This window comes from Dromiciops gliroides, chromosome 5 (genome assembly GCF_019393635.1).
Source record: "Dromiciops gliroides isolate mDroGli1 chromosome 5, mDroGli1.pri, whole genome shotgun sequence".
Lineage (NCBI taxonomy): Eukaryota > Metazoa > Chordata > Mammalia > Microbiotheria > Microbiotheriidae > Dromiciops > Dromiciops gliroides.
Window position 1 is genome coordinate 290,649,521 of NC_057865.1, and position 17,731 is coordinate 290,667,251.

Genomic DNA, 17,731 nt, shown 5'->3' on the forward strand with positions numbered 1-17,731 from the left:
GGAATAGGTGAGAGGTTTCCCTTACATGGTACTGACCCCCAGCTGTCTGCAGATTCCCTGTCCCATCCCCTTTCCCACACGACTGCACCCCATTCTGCCGTCTAAGACCAAAGCAAATAAACTTCTTGGCCCTTCAAATCCTTGGAGGTCTCAGCAATATCCCCCCTCCCCCGCTTCTTTTCTTTAGGACAAACACCCTCAATAACTTGGTCAGTTCTTTGGTTTTGGTTTTTGCAGGGCAATGGGGGTTGTGACTTGCCCAGGGTCACACAGCTACTAAGTGTCAAGTGTCTGATGTCAATTTTTGAACTGAGGTCCTCCTGAATCTAGGGCTGGGCTGGTGCTTTATCCACTGCGCCACCTAGCTGCCCCTCTTTGTCAGTTCTTCATGTGGCATGGTCTCCAATCCCTCATCCCCTTGGTCAGTCTCCCCTGGACATATTTTTTAATATAGAAAAAGGAATTTATTGAAGCCATCTTCAGGGTTAACCATTCCTTAATTGGATGCATATATCAGGAACAGAAAGATTCTCTCATCTTAGGCATGTAGAGAATTCGACTTGGAACAAATCCCTGAAAAAATAGATTTTGGACAAACTCATAAAACACAGGGGGAAATCAGTGGCTGTTCTGTACAGGTGTCTGTCCTTGACCCTGGTTGACTTTTTCCTAAAGCACGCTCATCAGACTGGCAGATGGGAGTAAGCTGGGAAGGACCTTTAATGCAGGGCATAGAACTGACATCTCTGCATACATTTTAGCTTATCAATGTCCTTCCTAAAACATGGCTCCCAGACCTGACTGAAGCACTGAGCCAGGGACTGTGGGCACCAGGGCGGCCTAGGATGCCTTGTTCTCGCTGTCATCTCTTGTATCAATGTATATGCTTTAGAAATACTGTATGGCATGTGTAATTAGAGCTTTTTCTCTACTATCTCTACCCATCCATCTCTATTATTTACTATCACAATCTCCCTCTATCCATTTTTTGTTGGGTCTGACTGTGACCCCATTTGGGGTTCACTTGGCAGCGATGTGGAGTGGTTTATCATTTCCTTGTCCAGCTCATTTAACAGATGAGGAAACTGAGGCAAACAGGGAAACTCACCCAGGGTCACATAGCTAGTGTCTGAGGCTGGGTTTGAACTCAGGTCTTCCACTGCACTATCTAGCTGCCCTCTATCCATCTATGATCAAGCTTCTGTCTAGCCCATTATCTCTAATCTGTCTCTACCCACGCACCCATCCATCTATCAGCCTTGGATGCTATCTGCTCTACCCAGAGCTGGGGTCTCTTCTAGTCTCTGGTGGAACAGAACCCACAAGCACTCAGGACACTGAAATCCTGAGGCCCAGAGATGGGAAGCAGGCCAAACTCTGAATCTGGTGCTATTTCCACTGCTCTATTTTTTTTGTGAATGCACAGATGTGATATATACATACTTGTCTGTCTGGAGCAATGGATCAAGCAACAAACACCCATTAAGTACCCGCCGTGTGCTATAGACCCACTATGTGCCAGATGCATACAGAGGTGAAGCAGGACCCTCCCTTTAGGAGGGCAGACATCCCCATGCTCATACATGTAGACAGAACATACATGTAATAAACACATAATTTCTGATACTTTTGGTGGAGAGGGTTACCTGAGACTTCTGGGGCTTGGGGGGGCAGAGGCCGCTGGGCCTGAGATCAGGCGCTCCCTATTCATCCTCCAGCTGCAGTCTGGACACCACCCAGATGCCAGTAGTCTGGTTTGACAAGGACGGACCCCAGGCCAGCTCCACCCCCTCAAGGCAGATGCTTCCAGAGAAGCCAGGAAGCTGAGGGGGTCCCCCCCAGGGGCCCTGGCCAACCCTCCCTGCAGTAGGCCACTGTGGGCTTCTTTTTGCCCACAAAGATTCAAGGGGGGAGCTTTGAGGGGATGGGAGACAAGGGACCACCCACAAGGTGATTTCCTTGTGACCACTGTGGGATAGGCAGTATGTCCACTTTATAGAAAAGGAGAACTTGGGGGGGGGGGGGGTCCAACATCGAGCTGGGACGCAGCCCACAGCATCAAGGATGGGAGCCAGAAACACCTGGGTTCAAATCCTAGGAGACACTAGCACTATGACCTTTACCTCCCCTGGCTTATTTCCTCCTCTCGGGTTCATTGGCCTCTGAGGCAATTAAGTTACACAGTGAATGGTGGACCAAATTCACTGGCTGTGACCCTGGGTGACTTCATTTCTCTAAAATGGGCTTTTGTGAGGACCAAGGGCGGCTTCCTGAGGGGCCTGCCAGCTGTAAATCAGATTTACAAGGACCCACCTATGGCCTCAGATCAGGGGCAGGAAAGATACCAGCATGGATGGGGCAGTCCCAGGGTGCACTGCTATCCCTTGGTGGCCTGGTTCACACTCCCAGTTGCTTGTGGGACTTTCCCTCAATGCCAGGAAAGGCTGGGGGTAGGGGTACCGAATGAGAGCTAGGATCCTTCACCTCTCTCCTTCAGGCATTGATTGGGACATAGGCTTGAGCTGGGGAGGGATCGGAGCAGAAAGCTTGGGGCAGGGAGACCAATGGGTGTGTGTGTGTGTGTGTGTGTGTGGCTGAATAAAGGCAAAGGACCAGGCACCAGACTGGGAGACACCAGCAGCTTAAGACCAACCCATGCCATCTTGGGCAGATCCTGCACACGGACTGAATGATTTAGGTATGAAGAATGGCAGATCCTTGTCTACAGTGGGAGCCACCAAAGGCTGCCTCTTCTCAGGGGCCCCTGGATGTTTAAGGGATGTGGGGTTGTGACTTGTCCAGGGTCACACAGCTAGTGTCTGGAGGTCACCCCAACTTCAGGGTCAGTACTTTATCCACTGCACCACCTAGCTTAGCTACTTGAGCCTTCAAGAGAAATACCCATACAAAAGTTAACATTGTTATGGTGGAATGCTGAGGTACTGCTCACACTGACACCTGCCCCATTCCAGGGTGCCAGCTTTTAATCCCATGTGTTTCTAATTTTGAACAAAGTCCTTCTCCAACAGAATTTGACTTCAAGTTCTAATTAAACCCTAACCTTTAATTTGTTCAGTCGTCTGTGACCCCATTTGGGCCTTTCTTGGCAGAGACTGGACTATTTTATTTGGTCATTTCTTCAGCTCACCTTACAAATGAAGAAACTGAGGTAAACAGATTTAGTAACTTGCCCAAGGTCATGCAGGTACTGTCTGAAGTCACATTTAAATTCAGGGCAGTCTTCCTGACTCCAGGACCAGCACTCTATCCACTGTACCACCCAGTTGCCCCCAAACCATTAAATGCTGAGGTACTCATACAAAAGGGCTTAAAACCTACCCACTGATCTTTCCACTTCTCACCCATGGCATTGTCAGGGTGAAAAATGACCCTGGAACCTGATCTCCCAATAACCCAGTACCTAGAACTGATGGGAGAACTCTCCGGATAAATATCCCCATGGGCCCCTCTCTCTGAAGTCCAAGATCACTCCAATCAAAAGCCAAAGACAGCTTTGAAAATAACCTCCATTTATTGAGAACCCACCAGCTCCAAGTTGGCCTGGAAACATTAGGCAGCTTCCTCTTTTGCAACTCGGTCCTTTTTGAGTGGTCCCTGTAAGGAGAGAGGATTGGGGTTAGCACCAAGAAGCCAGAACAAAGGGACCCGGCTCAAATCACCTGCACTGGTGCCATCACAGGCTGACACCACTGGGAAGAGAGGCCCAGGGAGGTGCCAGCCCAGGGCAGGGGGAAGGAAGGCTCACCATAAAAGCTTTCTTCTCCTCCACAGTCTGGAAGCGGCCGTGGCCAAACTTGGAGGTGGTGTCAATAAACTTCAAGTCTATCTTCTCCAGGGCCCGGCGTTTGGTCTGTACCAGCAGAGACTACGGGACAAGAAGGAAGGGATTGCAGCCCGTTGTGAATCTGAATTGGCCAAGCACCCAGGAGGCTCAGTACCCAGACAGGCCCTTAGGGCAGCTCAGCAGCAGAGCCCTGGGCCTGGAGTAAGCAGAACCAATCAGGCCCCACACACTTGCAATCGGTGTGACCTTGGGTGAGTCATTTAAGGCTCTGCCTCACTTGCAAAGCAGCTACCTCATGGGGTTGTTGGGAGCGTAGCCCTGGCACACAGCAGGTACTTAATATATTAGCACTCCCTTTCATTCCCATAGGCTGGGGCAGCCTTTTCATTCCATGCCATGTGCAAGGACTCTCCAGGAATGACCCCCCCCAAGGTAGCCCAAATTGCTCACCTTACGCAGGGTGAGGACCCGCTTCTTGGTCCCAACAACACAACCTTTCAGCATGATAAAGTCATTGGTCACCTCACCATAATGGACAAAGCCTCCCTAGGAATAAAGATGGCTGGTAAGAAGAGCCCTCAGGGAGGAGAATCCTCCCCAACCCCCATCCCACCAGGACCAGGCCCCTCCTGAGGCAGGGGTGTGTGTGTGTGTGTGTGTGTGTGTGTGTGTGTGTGCTCTGTGGCCAGCACTCACCAGAGGGTTGATGCTCTTGTCAGACAGATCGTAATCAGTGGACGCATTGTTTTTGATCAGCTTGCCATCCTTGATCTGGTAACCCTGGCCAATCTTGTAAATCTGTCAATGGGAAGGCAAGATGGCATGAGGAAGATGAGGAGGGCTGGGTTCTTACTGGGAGAGCAGAGAACCAAGCCTGGGAGAACATTCTACTGCCCATGCTGAAGCCTCACCTTTTTGTTGATCTCAGTGCGATGGTGGTAGCCCTTCTGACCAGCACGAGCCACAGAGAAGGCCACACGGGCAGGATGCCAAGCACCAATACACGCCACCTTACGCAGGCCTCGGTGAGTTTTCCGGGGCAGTTTCTTTGTGTGCCAGCGGCTGGTGACACCTACAAAAAGGATCCTCAGTGAGCCAGAGGACCCAACACATGAGGTGTCCTGCCCTTTCCCCACCCCTCCCCCTCCCAATCCCAAAGGACCAAGGCTGTTCTCAGAAGGAAGGCAGCAAGGAATATCTCCTCATCAGGCTCGGGCGCTGTGCCCAGCGCATATTCCATGACTTCATCACTGAACAAGGCGTGTGTGTGGCCCAGGAGCAAACAAGCGGCATTTCTCCCCCCCTTCCCTGCAGGGCTCTGAAGAACTCACCTTTGTAACCTTTGCCCTTGGTCACTCCAATGACGTCAATCATTTCATCTTGTCCAAACACAGTGGACACTGGTACCTGCTGCTCCAGCTTCTCCCGGGCCCAGTCCAGTTTCTCAGCCACACTGCCACCATTCACCTGGATCTCCATCAGGTGAGACTTCTTCTGCCTCAGAGGGAGCAGGCGCATCTGCAGGGGAGAGCAATGTGTCACTTGTGTTAAGTGGCCATGAAGCTCAACCAAAGCTAAGCTTTTAAATGCACAAGATCCCAGCCCCTCCCCCCTCAGTGCCATGTGCTTCCACAGTAGACAGCAGGTCCCTTCCATCATAACAAGCTCTAAGGCTGCCTCCCCGAGGCCCTCAGCACCAACTGACCCCAAATTCCAAGCAGGAATTTGGGAAAGAGGCCTCAGAGAACCCAGCTTTAGGCTCAGCTCCGATTCTCTGGCACACCTCACTGCTGAATGTGGGACCTGGCTTGGCTAATGAGAATCCTAAGAGCTGAGATGGAAATCTCTTTGTCAACCTCATTTCCCATTTCTAGGAAAAGGGCCAGGGGTTAGATTGCCTTCTACCCAGCACCAAATTCTCATTTGTGATTTCATGAAAGACAATGTCCTCTCACTGAATGCAAGATCTAGGTCCCCTGGCTCTTTTAGAGCAAAGTATAAGGTGAGGAAGGACAAGCCAAGGACGCTGTCCCATCTGAGATGAGCATCTGTTATGGAAAAGGCCATTACCAAGGGTGGTTTTGCCCAAACAAAGCCCCAAACTAGTGTTTGTTCAAAGTTCTGGGGCCTTCCACAGGGCCAGGTCCCTGATGAAAACACCTTTAGGCTCACAGTTATACCCCTCAGATATGGCCCAACCCAAGCGACCAGAACTCCTCTTGCCCCCACACAGGATGCACTGCAGTGGCCCTCACCAAGCCTCAGACCCTACTGACAATCCCTAAACAGCACCATGTGAAGCACCAGAGGTGGCTGGGGGAGCCAGGATGCTCCCATACCTGGGCAGCCAGCACCCTCTGCTGGTGAGAGGCTGCCCCTGCACTGGATGCTCCAAGATGAGTACTCACCTGGGTGTGGGCAATGACTCGGATAACCTGACAGTACTTCTTCATGCTGTTAAAGTCTTTCTCCAACTGCTTCTTGCCATCATCATCTTGCCACTTCTTGCAGTACTTGGTGAAGGCCTTCTTCTTGGACTTATGCCTTCAGAAGCAGAGCAGCAGAGTTGGGGAGGGGGTGGGGGGTCAGCCCTTCATCAGCCCCACACATGGAGTGGGGTGAGCGGAAGGAGCCATGCCCTCCCAGGCTGAGGCTCATTGCTGGCTTCTAAGGATCCCTTTCCACCAGCAAGCGGAGCCTAGAGCTCATCGGACTAAGCCGAGCGGAGCTGCCAGAGTGATCCAAGTTAAGTAAATGGAGCTGCTCAGGTCAGAGGCACAAGGCCCACTAACCTGAACACACCAGGGTCCCATGCAAAGGCCCTCCCATCACACAAACCCTTCCATGCAGCAGGTGGCTGTCTACTCTGCCCAGGTAACAAGGACTGGCTAACTCTTCTTCCCAGAGTGGAAATGACTCAGCCAAGGCCACAAGTTGGTGGAAACCCTCCTGGTTCCTCAAAAGTCGAGTGTTCTTCCCACTCCCAGCCACACAGAGGCACTAGGCCACCACTCAGAACCAGGTCTAGAATTACAGGCCCCTGGGTTCACCCATCACAATTACCAGCAAGCACTTCCCACACCCCTCCAGGCAGTCAGTCCATCCCCCAATTAAAGGGGTTTCCCCTTTCATTAAGGACTTGATGCCAGCAGCAAGGAGGCCCCACTTCCTCCTGGCAGACGCCACCCCAAAGGATAGATGGGGATGAGATGCCAAGCCAACAGGGCTCGGAGATGTCAAGCAGCAGCTTCACTTACCAGTTCTTGTAGAATCGCCTCTTACACTCATCACTGATGTGCTCAGCAAAGATGGTTTTGAAGCTCCGGAGACCTCGAGGGGTCTGAACATAACCCACGATGCCTACAATGACCATGGGGGGCGTCTCCACAATGGTGACGGCCTCGACCACTTCCTTCTTGTTGACCTCTGGAAAAGGAAGAGTCCAGTTACATTTGGTGCTAGAGCCAGGTTCCACGTGCCCTTGTTAACTATCTTCTCGAGTGAAGCTTAGTCTAAGATTCTGCAACATCTTTCCCCTTTTTTGGTGAGGCAATTGGGGTTAAGTGACTTGCCCAAGGTCACACAGCTAGTAAGTGTTACGTGTCTGAGGCTGGATTTGAACTCAGGTCCTCCTGAATCCAGGGCCAGTGCTTTTATCCACTGTGCCATCCAGCTGCCCTCCCTTTCATTTTATAACACTAAAGGCCCTAGAAGAAGTGCAAGGGATCTATTTTAACCATCCTCATCCTCCCCCCTCCAAAGCTCCTGTGATACTTGAGAGCCAGGGCAGAAATCAGATTAAATGCTAGAAGCCCTTCCTCACACATGCAGCCACTTCATCTACGTACTTGAGCCGGGCCTGTCCACCTCTCGCACGATGTGGGTCATGCCTGCCTTATAGCCCAGAAAAGCTGTCAGGTGGATGGGCTTGCTGGGGTCATCTTTGGGGAAGCTCTTCACCTTTCCCCGGTGCCTGCTGCTTCGCTTTCGGGGCAGGAAGCCCAGAGACCCATGCCTGGGAGCAGAAAATTTCCTGTGGGACTACAAGAAGAACACAGTGAGCTTCCTAATGGCACCAGACATAACCACACATGACCCAAACCTACCCCATTTGTCAGTGCTAGAGGAGAGACAAGGCCACTAAGATATGTCTTTACTAACGGACCCTGAACACGCCAAACTAATGTACAATTACAGAACATTCTTCAGAGTAGTATCCAGCAAAATGTTGCTGATCATGAAGAAATTACAAACAAGAAAGAACACCTGAGTTGGCCTTTAAAAACCAGCAGCATGCCTACCAGTCAGCCAGGTGGTAGTGAATAATGCGGGGCTTGGAGTCAGGAACTCACCTGGTCTCATACTAGCTGTAAAATGAGTTGAAGGAAATGGCAAACCACTCCAGTAGCTTTGCTAAGAAAAGCCCAAAGGGGTCACAAACGGTGGGACATGGCTGAAAAGAACTGTCTACCACCTGTGCAAATGGAGTGAGCAGAAATGCTCAAGTTTTGAACATTTAAATGGATTCATTCAAAAGATAGTGTTGGCAAAAGCCCCAGAAGCCAATCCACCTACTTGACTTTAGCTCTTTAGTCAGATTTGCTTAAGATCTGTCATTAAGGTAAAGAGCCAACCTTCACTCCTGGCTACAAATCCAGGGTTCTTAACTTATGGCACCAAAACCAAAGTGCATCTTCTTCCTGGAAGCATGCAACGGCGCCCCAGTGTCTCTCATTAAGATTTTAAGGAATGACCAAATTAGGTGTGGCTAACTCCTTGTTTGTCCCCAATCGAGAGACTCCCCATTTTGGTCCCAAAGATCAGGTAAACCAAACACTCAGTGATCTCTAGCGCCAACAACACAGAACACATACTGGGTGCTCACTAGTTACAATATCCGCCCCCCCCCCAAGTCCAGGTGAAATCTATCAAGATTACTAAATAAAGGTATAAAGTCTTTCCAAGAATCAGTCTGGGTTATGGGTGAGGCAATCCTCACCGTCACGTTACAAATCGATGGGCATTTCAGAGCAGCCTCGGGGGCTGCTACTGTCTTTTATTTGCCCCCCCCCCCAACAGGGCTACGATCAGCACATGACGCTCAGCACGTGTTTTCTATGTCCGCCCGTCATGATTTTCATCACTTGTAGCCTGTTTAAGTTACCCAGAGTCTCTCCCCTCAATCACTCAGGGTAGGGAAGGATGGGGGGGGGGTTGTACCCAGCCAGGAAGTCTCCCGCTGGAGGGGCAGGCGGCTCTGCGAAGCCCACGGAAGAGCTCCCACGTACGTGGGGAGGTCACCTCTAGCCACGGAGGAACGGAGGCCCAACCTAGGACAAAAAGCACTGGCTTTTTCGTGGGGCTTGGGTTCGACTCCCGGTTTTGCCCCTCTAGGTCAGACTGAACGGGACCACGACCTTCCTGCGCCACGTACTTAAGGGATCCCCTCAGATTAAATACGCTTCCCTTCCCCTCTGGTAGTCAACGAGCCCATTGGCGCTCACGCGGCCCCTAAAAGCTCCGGCGCCAAGCCTGAGGGCAACGCGGCGCATGCGTTTTTGAGGCTGGCGGCCGCAGGCCCGGCCCGGCGGAGGCTCGGGGAAAGCCCTCCGTGTTATCGCCTTTCAGGCGCGGGCCCAGAAATAACGCCAGCGTTGGGAGCTGCAGGGCCTACGTTGCCCCCCAGCAGGGTCCGCAGGCCGACCAAGCCGGGATGGCTGCGATGCGCGGCAGATGGAGCGCCCTCCCCTCCCTGACCAGAGATAGGCCCCCCCCCACCCCATGACGATACGTACCATGATGCTACTGCGGCTGCCGCCGAGGCGAGCTGGAAGAGAGCGGCCTTCTCCGGGCCCGCCGTATAAAAGACCTCGCGAGGCCCCGCCCCTTCCGGTGTGCGAGCGCGCTCCCGCGGGCGCACCCACGCACTGCGCGCATGCTCTATGCGTACGCTCTCGCAGGCCTTAAACGTGACGTCGATTCTGTTTTCACCCTAAAGGAAAAAGGGTTGGAGCTGCGGAAGATGAATGTGATCCTTTGGGGGAGGGCCTACGGAGACTCGCGCCAGCCAAATTTAATGTTGCGCGTTCTTGGCCTAGCTTCTATGTCCCAAAGCGGCCCGGGCGTCAATTCCACCCCCATTTAAGCCTCCCCAACCCTTTTTAATCCCAACGTCTGGCCTCAGGTTTATTTCCCATTCCTCCTGTATTAAGTCGTAAACTTCTTGAGAGCAGGGACTGTCCCCCTTTTTTGTCTCCCCAGGATTTAACACGGTGCCTTGCCCCTAACAGGCACTTAATAAATGCACATTGATCACTGACTGATTTAGAAGGAAGTCTGGGCTCTGATTCCCACATCAAAATAGCTTGAAGTAGTTCGGCAGCGGTTTGAAGATTTGTCCTAGTGGTAGCTCCCCTTGTGTCCCCCAAATATGGTGGGGGCCACCGTTCTTATCCTGGGCCTGGTATGCATTGGGTGCCTAATAAATGTTGATCGAGGCCCATTTGATGGGTAAAGAAGCTGAGCCTTAGAGCAGTTCAACACCGCTATTCAAGCACAGCATTTATTAAGACCCTTCTGTAAGCCAGACACCATGCTAAGTGTTGGGCATATAGAGAAAGGCAAAACCCCAAAGTCATGCTCCCCAGGAGCTCGCATTCTGGTGGGGGAGGCCGTGCCAACCATTCTGCACATACAAGGTACGTGCAACGTAAATGGAGGTGATCCCAGGCTGGCCAGGGCTGAGAAAGGCATTTCCCAGTGACTGGAAACTGTAGAGCCTCATCTGAACACTCCTGGTGTCATGAGGAAAAAAGGGTAAGGGGTTTGGGGAGGGGGAGGGGCAGGAGTAGGGGTTTGGGGTCCTTAGGAAGGGAAACCATGAAGGAAGTCCTTAGACTTCTCATGGGGAGAAGGCATGGCACAGAGGTGGCTCTGAGATACCAATCTCCTCGAGCAGGAGACAGGCAGGTACTTTCATAGAGGACTGATGGGGGTGACCATCTGACTGTGGAAAGTTCCTTTAGTGAGGGGGGACCCTCCCCCACTGGTGGTGGCTGGAGGAATTGGGTGAAGGGTGGCTGCAGATCTCAAGCCATCTCCTCAGGACACAAAGGCAGCAGCCACACCTAATCTTATCACCCCAGGGTTGAGGGAGACTAGAATGAAGGGTGAGGGTCAAAGAGCTAGCTCACTTCGATCTGGTTCCGCTTATCTCTCTAGGTGTGTCTGTCCTCTGGTTTAGTTTCTCAAGGAGAAAGTTCTTTGATGTGCCCCAGAGAACTTCTGGGGTGCTATGGGCCCATAACACTGGCCACCTCCTCTACACTGCCTCCCCCTCTCTGAGTGGTCAAAGAGCCCCAAACTAGCAGAGACTGAGATTCCAGGCTCTGTGTGGCCTGGGGAAGTGGCCGACTAGGGAAGGAACCTTGAGATGCTGAAGCAATTCCAGTTCCAAAGGAGGAAATCTCTCTGACATATAGGCCCTGGAGATGGGTCTTCAAAGTCACCTGGTCCAGCCTCCCTGAGGGTGATAGTGTATTATTATTATTATTATTATCAACATTCTTTTATGCACATACCAGCTAGCTCTGTGTATTCCAACAAGGGGAAGTGTCCCCTCTATCCTGAAGCAGGGGGACTTGTAGCAGGTATGTTGCAGAATTTCAGGGAATGAGCAGAACCCCAGGGACCACCACTGGGACCAACCTACATACACCAACCAACACCCCTCATGAGCAGGCAACCAGTCTTTGCTTGGAGATCCAGTGACAAGGCAGCCCAGGCCACTGTGGGACAGGCCTAGTTTGGGGTGTAGGAAGAAAGATGGACACCTCAGAATAATGGAGAAAGTGCTGGCTTAGAGGCAGGAGACCCGGACTGAGTTTCTGATTCCAAGACCTGTTGGTTAGGTGACCCTCACTAAGTCCCTTAGCCCGCCTTAGCCCCTCATCCACAAATTGGAGATGATAATGTTTAGACCACCTCTCTCACAAGAGAGCTCTGCCAACCTTGAAGTTGTGAAGAAGAATGACTTCTTATTATCTGACAATGGCAATTAGAACTGATTATCTTGGGGCAGCTAGGTGGGGCAGCTAGGTGGTACAGTGGATAGAGCCCTGGAGTCAGGAGTACCTGAGTTCAAATCAGGTCTCAGACACTTAACGCTTACTAGCTGTGTGACCCTGGGCAAGTCACTTAACCCCAGTTGCTTCACTTAAAAAACAAAACAAAAAAACAAAAGAACTGATTATCTTGATTTCTCTAATCAGGACAGAACCTGGGTTCAAATCCCACATGAGACTGTGTGGGCAAATCATCAGCCTTAGGTCCATCCCTCATATGGGCATCTCTTTCTAAGCACAGGCCATGGGAAGAGTGGAAGAGGATCAGCAGGTCTGGCAGGTTCAGAAAATAGCTGAATTACTTGCCCTTGAATGAACCTGGGTCAGGGTCCCGGCTATGTTGGCTTATAGGGTGTCAGCAATGCCTGGAATCACAAAATTTTCCATTGGAAGGAACTTTGGAGATAATCTCCCCCAATCTTCTCAGTTTGAAACTGAAGCCCAGAGACTCTCTGTGGCTTGTCAAAAGTTATATTATAATAGTAATAATGACAACTCTGATTTACACAGCCCTTTAAGGTTTGCAAAGCAATTTACAGTTATCTCATTTGGTAAAAATAATAAGCTAACATTTATATAATGCTTACTGTGTTCCAGGCACTGTGCTAAGCACTTTACGAATATTATCTCATTTGATCCTCACAACAACCCTGGAAAGTATGTGCTATTATTCTCCCACTGTTACAGATGAGGAAATTGAGACAAATGGGGTCGAGTGACTTGCCCAGGGTCACACAGCTAGGAGGTATCTGAGACTGGATTTGAACTCGGGCCTTCCTGATTCCAAGGTCAGTGTCAGATATTGGACTAGAACCCCATTCACCAACTTTAGTTTAGTGATCTGCCCCCCGAAATAATGTGTTTACATTTAGGTGTACCCTGAGTCCCCAAGCCCATTGGTTTGGAACTCTGTGCTTTTTGGAGATCAATGGCTGCCCCTGTGTGAGGGCTGGGACAGTCACCAGTGACAGCAAGTAAAGCAGGAAGATTTTTTTTTTGAGATAAGAATTATTTATTTAAGCCTTCCCAATCACAAACAAAATGATAAAAGGTCAGTATATTTGTGACTGTGTGATGTAAGTTAACTTAAGGTCCCATAGAATTTTCTGATCCACATAGAGAGGAAAGGATGGTCCATCAGCTGCTGTGGTCCCCCAGTGCTTAATTAGTATGGTCCAAGTTTTCTTTATTCTTCCTTATAACCTGTTGGGAGAGGATTGATATGATGATTTTGAAACAGTATGGTTTCAATCTCCCCATGGAAAGGGCTTGGTCCAGATGCAGAGGTGCCAGTAGGGGACGAATTTGGGCCCTTTGTGATGTTCCCTCGACTTCAGGTAGACATTCAGCATGCTGACCACCACCCCAGGGAGCACGATGAAGAAGGTCAGCATCTTTCACAGGCGGCCCATGCCCTTCTCACCATGGACACTGCTGGAGAGCAACTGCCCTGGCAGGGCCAGGCCTGGACCTGGCCCAGCAGTGACAGCAGTTGACCTCTCGCTGTTATAGCCATCTTCCCAGAGCAGGAGGATCTTAACATGAGATCGATGACTCTCCTCCCAAGATGTTTGTGGATAGATTTCTGGGGTGTCCATGACCTAGAATGGGAAAGAGATTCCATCTATATTTCCGCTAGCCTTTGGTTTTCTTTGTAGTAGTATGTATTTTATTCTATTCATCTAAAAATATGATTCCAAGAAGGGGTCCACAGGCTTCAGCAGATTGCCCAGGGGTCTCCATGATAAAAAAATCAAAAGTTTAAAGACCCTTACTGAAGTATATTTGTCTCCACTTTACAGATGAAGAAACTGAGTCTCAATATGGTAATGTTTTACATAATTGCACATGTATAACCCATATCTGATTGCTTACTGCCTTAGGGAGAAAGGAAGGGAGAGAGGGAAGGAGGGATAGCAGAGCAGAGCAGAGGTGGAGATGATAGAGCCAGAGATGTGCTTAAACACAACCATGATAATGTTGAAGGGATAGCCTGGGAACAGCAGAGCACCCATTTATCTTCCAGATTGGCCCCCAAGGCCGTCACCAACAGGAACAGATGAGGTGTGGCAATGCCTTCCGTTGGGACTTCAGCCCTCGCTTTGCCAACCACGGCTGCTCCAGGAGAGATCTCAGAGTCCTGGATGCTGTCGAATGGCTTGTCCTTGAACACTGCTAGGTTCTTGTTAAGTCAAGAAGAGGCATGGCCATTCGCTGTGCTGCTATGTCCTAAGCTTTGCATAGTACTTGGCACCTAGACACAAGGTAAGCACTTACTACATTCATTCATTCATCTATGAATGATAACCCCCACCTTGGTAGAAATATCTTCCACAAGCCAATTTTCTTCCTCTGACCTCTCAAGGATTCCCATTTCAATCTGTGATTAGGGCTTTGATCCAAGTAAGATCAAGAACTTTAGCTGGGAACTATGGTTATAATCTTATTTCTCAGTATGTTAAACCACAACTACAGATTTAGTCTAGTCTTAACCTTTCCTGTGCTCTAGAGCCACTGAGGAATCTGGCAAAACGGAGAGATCCCTTCTCAGAATCAAGTTTTTAACTGTATACAATAAAAAACAGAGGATTGCAAAGGAAAGCAATTCTACTGAAATATAAACCATCCAAATGATGCCCGGATGTCAGGTAGGAAGCCCCCAGCTGCAGGGCTATAGGCTTCCACCAGGGACGCTGAGTTCCTTGCCTTGTAACTCCCCTCCAGGTATCTTGCCCAAGGGGATGTGGCTCACCAATGCGTGGGGTGGCGCAGGGGAGCCACACCAGAGGAGACACTTCATTTTTGGACACTCCCATTTTGGGTAACAATGCTTCCTTGTTCAGAGTGACATCATTCCCAGGACTCTTATGCTGTCAGCAAGGGTTGGGAAATCTCTAATTGGGTGAGCAGTTTGGCCAGATGATTGAGGGCCATGAGTAGGTGGCCGGATCCCGGCCTGGAGCCCACTGGATATCAAAGACAAGGCCTCGAAGAGAGCCCTTCCCGCAGCCCAGAGGATGAGGCCAAGTGCAGCCTGGGCCCCCGCCACCGAGAGCTTTCTGCCTTCCCGGTTCTCCTGGTCTACTGTTTGTCCCAGACCCTGTGGGTGAATGTCTATGAGCCTCTGCTGGGCCTCTCTGTGGTAGTGGCAGACCTGGCTTCCTACTATCTCTCCATCTCTGTAGTCGGGTTCTACATCCTATGGCGTAGCGGTCTGCAGACAGCGGGGGCCCTGATGCTCATCTTGGTCCGGAAGCTCTGCGTGGACGTGGTGGTGCCCACGCACCAGGCTGTTTGGCAGCCCTGGCTGGAGATGAAGGCTTGGTCCCTGGCCTTCCTCCTCACCCTGCTCCGATGGGCATGGGGCTGCGCCCGGGAGCTGCTGAGAAGTCTGAGCCACCAGGTGGGTGCGGCTGTGTTCTCCTGGGCAGAGGCGGCTTATGGCAGCCTGGCCCGCTTCTACCAGGACAAAGGCAGGGCCTTAGAAGTCATCATGGGCAGTATTCTGCAGCAGCTATTTTTCACCTTGCTCATGAGCTGCCTCAGTGGGTTCTGGGCTGTTTGCTCTCAATGGGGAATGGTCATCAGGGGCAAATGCTCGTGGCTCCTGGACAGTGGCAGGCGCCAGTGGGGTCACCCCGTGCCCTCCCTGGAGACCTGTGCCTCCAGTCTCTCTAGCAGTCGCATCCTCCTGAGCCAGCGCTTCCCAGGGCCAGACCCCTCCTCCCTCAGCTGGCGCTCCCCAGACTCTGTCAGCCTCAGCTCCCTGGTGGTGCAAAGGGAAGCAGAAGGCGGGGGCCAAGATTGCCCCTGGAGGGGCAGTTCACAGATGCCTCTGAATGTTAGGTTCCAAGGAAGGAGAGCTGCCTCACCACCATCGGGGCAGGCCCTAGTACAGCAAGTGAAGACGGCCTGTATCCTTGTTATCTTACTCTACATCTTTGGTGCCACCCTCTTTATTCAGATCTTAAAATAAAGCCACCCACATTGAAGTGACGGCCCTCTGCCTCCAGGGAGCCTTCCTCCCCTGATTTCCTTTGTTGGATGTGACTGTCCCTCGCAGACTTCAGCCAGTGTTTTTTTTCCTTGTCTCTCCCTAAGGCACCTGAGCTCCATGGACCATGTTTATCATCATGTGTCATGCGTCCCCATGATGGAGTGCTAGCTAGCTCCGTGAAGGTGGGGACCTTGTCTTATTTTTGTGAGAGGCACTTGGGGGGTAGAAGAAGAGACCCCTTGACTTGGAGTCAAGACAGCCAAGCCTACAGATCCTGGCTCTGACGTTTGTTACGTGAATGATGATGACAGAAAAGAGCGTTGGATTGGAGGCAGACGACATGGGTTTAAATCCCAGTTTTGTCTCTGTTTACCTGCGTGAACTTGGCCAAGACAACTCCCTTCCCTTGGCTGACTTGGTTTCCTCATCTGTAAAATGAGACTGTTGGACCATTAAGGTCCTTCCTGTCTCAGACCTCTGAGCCTGTGGCCTTTAGTGCTTCCACTCAGTTTCTTCCTATGTAAAGGAGAGGGTTGGACCAGATATCCTTTGAGGTCCTTAGAGCTCTAAGCCTATGACTTTAGGTAAGCGACTTCACCCTGATGAGACTCAGTTCTTTCATCTGGAAAGTGAGCCTAAAGACCCTTTGTACTATTTATTTCACAAGGCTATGATGAGAAGAGGCTGTACAAACTGGAAATCAGAACAGAAGCTGGAGCTATGGTCTGAAATTTGTAATCCCTTCCCTCCCCCTAGCCCCTATTCCTTAGCCCCAAGCTCTGCCCATGTAGGCTCTTAATAAGTGCATGAATGCATGCACAAGTAAATGAATGAATACATGGATGGATGGACAGATGAATGAATGAAGAGCCTAGCAAGGTTTGTTGGTTTGTTTGATTTTGGGGGGGGGGGACTGGGAATCAAACTTGGGCCTCCTGACTTAGCGGCCCAGCTCTTTCCAATATGCCAGAGGGTTAGGGATACCCCACAATCTTTCCCATCTTCCTGTCATCCACATCCATCTTCTCCATGGATGTCTTTTTATCTGGAGAGTTCTAAATGTCCAATGAAGGTCATATTGGTCCTAGGGGTCCTCCTGTGTCATTACGGCTCAGACTAATGAATGGCCACAATGATGGTAATAACATTTTTAGGGCACTTTAAGAGGACCTGACATCCATTGTCATGTCTATGCCTCACAAGCGCCTGGGGAAGTTGGTATTATATGTATTGCTGCCCCACTTAATGGATAGGGAAACCAAGGGTCTGAGCAGGGAAATGACTTGCCCCAGCCCACACAATGAGGAAGAGACAGAGGATTGGGACCAGGGGATCCCGATTCCCAGTCTGTTCTCATTCCTCTCCACCATCGTCTCTCCAGAATGGGGAGCATGAGCTGGCTAAGCAGTGAAACCCGATGTATCGTAACAGCCTGGAACTGCGTCTCGTCCCCCAGGGTCTAGAGAAGAGAGCTTGGATGTTGTGCCCCATTGTGACCTCTCCAAGGCTGTCAGCACTGGCAATGGCATCCATCATAGGCCAGAGGGCTAATAAGGTAGACAACTCACAAACCTTGGCCTCACGGCACCATGGCAACAGCTACCTCAACAGCTGGGTACAGGCCCTGAAGTTGAACTTTCAAACCACTGTCCCTTAGCTGGCTCAAGCTTAGGGCCTCCTCCTCCACCATGTGGCCCCTCTCACGATGACTATTTAAAGCGTCCTTGCTGATCCCTGACCGTGGAGGCTTCCTGGGTGACAGGATCATCAGAGAGCATTGAAATAACATAGGATTGCAGCAGAAAC

The 17,731-nt window shown here is 50.8% G+C and overlaps 1 protein-coding gene and 2 non-coding genes across 3 annotated transcripts; all 3 read right to left on the reverse strand.

Moving 5' to 3' along the window:
- Positions 1–3,513: 3,513 nt before the first annotated feature.
- Positions 3,514–9,721, reverse strand: RPL3 (ribosomal protein L3). The gene is made up of 10 exons (XM_043968395.1): positions 9,601–9,721; positions 7,654–7,846; positions 7,063–7,231; positions 6,214–6,349; positions 5,137–5,323; positions 4,717–4,877; positions 4,502–4,603; positions 4,256–4,351; positions 3,767–3,886; positions 3,514–3,615 (listed from the first exon to the last, which is right to left on the reverse strand). The coding sequence occupies exons 1-10, from the start codon at positions 9,601–9,603 to the stop codon at positions 3,571–3,573; spliced, it is 1,212 nt and encodes a 403-aa protein (XP_043824330.1). The 5' UTR covers positions 9,604–9,721; the 3' UTR covers positions 3,514–3,570.
- On the reverse strand, positions 4,972–5,064 carry LOC122730263. Its single transcript, XR_006353454.1, has one exon. It is a non-coding gene; the product is annotated as a small nucleolar RNA U83B (small nucleolar RNA).
- LOC122730277 lies at positions 6,350–6,408 on the reverse strand. The gene has a single exon (XR_006353465.1). It is a non-coding gene; the product is annotated as a small nucleolar RNA U82P (small nucleolar RNA).
- Positions 9,722–17,731: the final 8,010 nt, after the last annotated feature.

Excerpts from the sequence above, each read along its gene's own strand:
- RPL3 (XM_043968395.1), bottom strand. Across the intron at positions 6,350-7,062 it reads AGGCGATTCTACAAGAACTG|GCATAAGTCCAAGAAGAAGG; the intron begins GTAAGTGAAGCT and ends CTGCTTCTGAAG. Across the intron at positions 3,616-3,766 it reads AGGAGAAGAAAGCTTTTATG|GGACCACTCAAAAAGGACCG; the intron begins GTGAGCCTTCCT and ends CTCTCCTTACAG.